General features: G+C 60.7%; 2 protein-coding genes across 2 annotated transcripts; one reads left to right on the forward strand and one right to left on the reverse strand.

The window, feature by feature from the left end:
- Window positions 1–451: 451 nt before the first annotated feature.
- LOC113205126 (facilitated trehalose transporter Tret1-like) lies at window positions 452–3,326 on the reverse strand. The gene is made up of 7 exons (XM_026420612.2): window positions 3,116–3,326; window positions 2,323–2,657; window positions 1,944–2,240; window positions 1,754–1,864; window positions 1,334–1,612; window positions 989–1,246; window positions 452–805 (listed from the first exon to the last, which is right to left on the reverse strand). Exons 2-7 carry the CDS (start codon window positions 2,647–2,649, stop codon window positions 545–547), a joined length of 1,533 nt encoding a protein of 510 aa, XP_026276397.1. The 5' UTR covers window positions 2,650–2,657; window positions 3,116–3,326; the 3' UTR covers window positions 452–544.
- A 652-nt stretch (window positions 3,327–3,978) lies between these two features.
- LOC113205133 (uncharacterized) lies at window positions 3,979–5,581 on the forward strand. Its single transcript, XM_026420627.2, has 6 exons — window positions 3,979–4,312; window positions 4,405–4,455; window positions 4,532–4,693; window positions 4,776–5,003; window positions 5,075–5,234; window positions 5,309–5,581. Exons 1-6 carry the CDS (start codon window positions 4,142–4,144, stop codon window positions 5,449–5,451), a joined length of 915 nt encoding a protein of 304 aa, XP_026276412.1. The 5' UTR covers window positions 3,979–4,141; the 3' UTR covers window positions 5,452–5,581.
- Window positions 5,582–5,613: the final 32 nt, after the last annotated feature.

The raw sequence follows: 5,613 nt of genomic DNA on the forward strand, positions 1-5,613 counted from the left end.
CTCCGATCCCACAGGCGCCTCATAGACCCCGCAGCCCGCAGCCCGCAGCTGCGCCCAGCGCCACTTCAACTTCAACACGCGGCCCTATCGCCCTCGAACATTGGACCAATACGAACGACTTCAAATCAAGGACTCGGCGGGTCGTTGGCGCCGTCTGACATTTGATGCCCTGTAAGCACATCTCCGCTGCTGTCCATCAAGTCGGCGGCGATGCGACCTTTACGGACCTTTACAACACCCGCTGCCCCTGTGCCTTCAGGCTCACCGAGGGAAATACTTACATCTTTGGCACACGCTTAGCGAGGCTCGCTACAGCACGACACACACATGCCTCGATAAGAGATAAAAGTTATGTCAAGAAGCGGACAAAAGTACCGATTTCGACCTCCTCGGCTGGGACCATGAACTTTCCACGCGGGCAATGCCCAGGGGGGACGTTTCGACGAAAGACTTTGTGTGCAACAATTTAATTCAATAGTTGTAAAACAATAGAGGTTTTCAGTCGGTATTTTTGTCCCTGAGAGTTTTTTGGAATGTTTGGTGTCTAGTCAGTGTCAAAGAGGTTGCGCCGCGAAGAGGAAGGGCGGAGGGCGCGCGCCCGCAGCTCGTCCTGGACCTGGACCAGGGTCCTCCCGCGGGTCTCGGGCACCACGAACAGGGCGAACAGCGCGATGAACAGATTGGTGCAGGCGTACACGCCGAACGGGATGTAGTAGCCGGCCGAGTCTCCCACCATTTTGAAGAACACCTGGATGCCGAACGAGCTGAGCGAGAGCACCACGGCGGCCGCGGGCGCCACGAGCATCTGGCGGGCGGGCGAGAGAGAAAACAATAAGTTATTGTTGGCAGATTGATCGGAGGTGAGGGTTTATTGTGAGCGATCCCTTGATCCCAGAGCGAGCCCGGGACTCTGGCCCTTGTGCCTTATCGGACGACGGGGACCGGTTCCCCCGACAACAGTGCGGAAGGTTGCAGGGACTCGGCTCACCTTTGCCGGCTGGCTGAGCAGCTCGCCCTGCAGGATGTGCGACACGGGGATGACGCCGGCTCCGGTGGCCGCCATGAACACGATCAGGGCGGCGAGGGGCACCCACTGCGCGGGCAGCACGTCCACGCCGAGGCGGGAGCACAGGAAGTACGCCGTCATGGCCAGCATGGCGACGAAGTTGATGAAGGCCGTGGCGCTGAGCTGTACTCGCCGGCCCAGCCGCTCCACCAGGAACATGGCCGCGAAGATCATGACGATCTGCGGGCAGAGACGGTTAGGTCTTAGTACAAAAGTGCACTATGGAGGGAGTGCAGGCTGCAAGGCTGCATACCGCGCCACTCTCACCTTGACCCCGATGACCAGATCAGACGAGAGCCACGCGTGTGGCGTCTTGGCCTCGTCGAAGATGTGCTTGGTGAAGGAGAGCACGGTGGTGACGCCGAACAGGGCCGGCGACCCGCTCAGCACCATGACGATGAGCGCGGCCCGCTTCACGCCCGGCGGCGACAGCGTCTGCCGCCAGGACTGGGCCTCGCTCAGCTGCCGCTCCACCGAGCCGCGGATGGAGGCCATCTCCTGGAGGACGAGGGCGGGTTCGTGGCCACGCCGGACCCTCAGCAGCACCTGCGGACAACGTCAAACTCAGTGAGTAAAACATGAAAACCGGGCAGTTTAAACAAATAATTGTATACTGCTAGATATCAAGCAATCCATGAAAGTTAGAGAGCGTGGTTGGGTTGGTTACCACACCCGGCACAGCATCACCTTCCTAGCCTCGTCGTAGCGGCCGTGCATCATGAGGAAGTAAGGCGTCTCCGGCGTCCACAAGAAGTGCAGCAGCACGCACACTGCCAGCAGCGCCGTCGGGGTCGCCAGCTGCAAACGCGCACGAGGGGGGTTACTATAGGATGTGGGGGTTTGTGGGGCGCCGGGAGGGGGACGACGGTCTGCTCACGAGCTGCCAGTAGTCGAGGTGCGGGGCGAGCAGGAACGACAGCAGCTGGCCCGAGGGCGCGAGGATCGTCATGACGAGGATGAGCACACCGCGCATCAGCGGGGTGGCCACCTCCCCGAGGTAGATGGACGAGTAGGTGAAGTTGACGCCCATGCCGGCGCCCGACAGGAGGCGCGCCGCGTACAGGTAGCCGGCGGACGTGGCGAAGTAGGTGAGCAGCAGGTTGACGAGGAAGAAGAGCGCGCCCACTCGCAGCGTGTGTCGGCGGCCGAGGTGCACGAACACCGGCAGGCTGACCTGCGGGGCGTGAGCAGCACGTGAGAGGTCGCCGTCAGCACCGGGGACACAACCACAGGAGAGGAGGTGAGGTACTACTCACGACGGAGCCGACGAGCAGGCCGAGCTCAAACAGGGACACGATGAAGGACACCTCGGTGCTCGAGGGCGTGAATGGCCCGTGCCCGTGCGTCAGCTTGTCCACCCCGGCCGAGGACCAGCCCTGTGCCATGCCCTGCACCAGGGTCTGGAACATGAGGCCGGCCGCCGCCTGGCTCTGGCACAGCACGGACTTCCAGCCCGCCGTGGACACAGCCAGGGGCGGTTGGGCTGGGGGCGGCCGCGCCGCCTCCAGGGATGCGTCTCCCGCGCCCGGCTCGGCCCCCTGGCCAGGGCCGCGCCCCTTGGCGGGCTCCTCCGCGGCGGACATGAGACCACCTGCAGGAGGAACGAATGATCAATGAGGGAGTCAGTCAGAGTGCTGTGTTGCCGTAGAAGATAGTGTGCGGTTGTGCACGTGCATGTGACTAGGTTTCTTGGAACAAGCAAAGTGTCTAAATTTCCTGCTCCATCTGTGACCCGGTCTCTGAGAAGCCCTCCCCCCTCCCACCAGGCCGTGGGGCCGCGAGAAGCTGACGTGTCAGGCACTGACTTCAAATCAAGATGCAGAGAGGCCGGGTTTTGCACATCGTGTTTCAAGTTCATAATATAATAAAATGATTTTTTAAAAACTGGGATCGTATATCTGTAAACAACAACTATTTCCGGCATTTGAACGCGACAAAACGCTACTCCAGTTGCGTGCGCGTCGCGCTACCGATGAGCGCTCGCTGGATCATCGTTGCCTTACGTAAGCTAGTACAGCCGGGCCGGGCCGGCGTGCCGCTCTACTGTACCTGATGGCGGGCTGAGCTGGACAGAGGAGGAGAGGGAGGCCGCGAGGCCCCGCGAGCCCCGAGCGACGCGATGGGCCCCTCCACACACACACACACACGTCGCGGCCCGGGCCCGACTCGGCTCGGCTCGGCCCGGCAGCGCGAACGGCACTGACTCGGCGGTGTCCGTGCACCGAGCTGCGCACCCACACACTTACCGGCCGCGACAGCCGCGGGTAACCGCGGGCCGCCCCGGCTGACGCGTGCCCGTCCCGCCGCCCCGCCACCAGGCACCGCCACTGCGCGAGATAGCGCACCTCTCTGTTCGATGATAGAAAAACAGGCCCAGGTGGACCTACGAGTCAAGATTTAGTACGAGGCCCGAGTCACGCCCCCGCAATCGCACACCTCGCTACCCGCCCTCGACGGGGTCCTCGAGTGGTTTTCACACCTTGTGATTCCGCACAGCGCTATCGTACCTCCGCGCTTGTCACACTCGCATTAGGTGGGAGAGAGGGGGGGGGGAGAAGACTAGCCACTGGGCGGGATCACCCTGCTGGTCCTGTTGCTGCCCGACGACGTGACGCCGCCCGGTTTGAACCTTCCCTCGAAAGGCGGGGCGAGTTTGTCTGGTAAAGGCGGGAAAGGGGAGAGGGGCGCGAGATTTCGAGGGGTGTGGTGCCAACCTTACTCTTCAAACTTTACATTACAAAATGGAGAACAAATCTTTCAACACCCCTGAGCTGTAATCGATTCACTTCTGCTTTGCTCGTCACTCGCCGCAATGACAGTGTCAAGCTTTCTAATACATTTATTTGACATAAACTATGAACCCTGGCCGCATGGACGAACCGGCACATCTCCCTTGGCCCAACCACTCCTCAGCCAAGCCGGGCACACCAGTCAGTAGGGAGCGGAAGTGAGCAGGAGCAAGTGCAGGTCGCAGCGTGAAAGGTGCTCAAGAGCGTGTCGCCGTTTTCAGAGTTGGTCGTGTCTTCAAGATTTTAAACTGCCCAGTCGTTCAGAGATACATCACTTGCGTCAATCATGTCGAGCATGCCGAAGGATACGTGCACCGAGTGCAGGCAGACGAAACGGTCCTCGGAAGTGACCACGTACGACATGTGCAACAAGCACCGGCTCTGCAAGGAGTGTGTGTTGAAGCAGCCGAGTGTGCGCACCCGGGCGACCGCAGTGCAGTGCCCCGTCTGTGAACTGGTGAGTAGTACGCAGCCGAGCCGCCGTCCCTGCGGCGAGGACGACGATGTCGCTCTGATGCTCAAACCTCGCCGCTTGTGTTGTGTTTACAGTCCCGGAGACGCCTGGCTGTCACGGTCCGCGCCGATCTCGCGAGAGAAGAGGTAAGTTGTTTTGAGGTTGTTGCTGCCCTGTGAAGTTTGGCCCGCTTGCTGACCGGTGCGCCGTCTGTCCCTTCAGCGCTCCAAGGTGCAGTGCAAGGTGTGCGACAGGTACGGGCCTGGCACGCTCATGAGTTGCGGCCACGGCTACTGTCCGACCTGCGTCCGGACGCTGCCCAAGTCCGCGCTCAGCCGCAACCTGGACGGCACGATCAAGCGCGGCTGCCCGGACTGCGAGAAGGTGAGCGTCACCTGCCCTCATCTCGTCTTGCCTGCTTGCCCTATTTTATTCTGACGGACGTGCCTTGCCTGCCTCGTTTCAGAAAGCTGCGCAGGAGTTCCGCGAGGAGGCCCGCTCAGCCATGCAGCACGCCGAGAGCTGCGCGATGCTCGAGCGGGACGCCCGCGAGCACCGCGAGCGCATGGAGGACATCGCCCTGCTCCGCGCCACCAAGCCCCGCAAGCGCCAGGCGCCCAAGGCCCCCGAGGCTCGCCCGCTGACTGTCCCGAAGGGGCCCGACTTCGCATGCACGGCGCCCAAGCCCAAGCCGGTGAGTAAACCCTCTCACTAAACATTCTGTGACTTTGGCTTTCGGAAGCTGACGTGTGCCCTTTTTTTCAGTCGATGAAGGCCGCCTCCGCACCCCATCTGGCCGCCAAGCCCTCTGGCAAGAAGGCGCACGCGTCCGGCGCCACCGTGGACCGCAAGGTGTCCTTCAACCCCATGGTGGAGCACAAGATCATCACGCCCCTGCAGCGGAACAAGCGCCTCTCTCTACCCGGTACGTCTTGTGTGACTAGAGGAACTCCCATTCGTTTGTTGGACGATTTGTGAATTTCGTATCTGTTTTCACAGCTGCTGCCGGAGCTGGGCCCTCGTCCGCGACCGCGAGACGGCTGCGCAGCGATCATCACAGCGATCTGTCTGATTGTGAACCAATGTCCCCTGTGGAGAAGCTTCGTACCTTCAGCCGCCACTGGGGCGTCAACTCACCCTGAGCCAAGGGGTTTTATGATATGAACACTGTATAGGACCTGAAACGACTCCGAACCTTTTTAATTTATACTTTAAAGAACTTATTTTATCTATCGAACTTAAACTAGTTATACTTCCAGATGAACTAATCATCGAACTCAAACTTATTCTTAAAATGTGTGAAA

The sequence above is a fragment of the Frankliniella occidentalis genome, unplaced genomic scaffold (assembly GCF_000697945.3).
Source record: "Frankliniella occidentalis isolate FOCC.00 unplaced genomic scaffold, Focc_3.1 Scaffold421, whole genome shotgun sequence".
NCBI classification, from domain to species: Eukaryota; Metazoa; Arthropoda; class Insecta; order Thysanoptera; family Thripidae; genus Frankliniella; species Frankliniella occidentalis.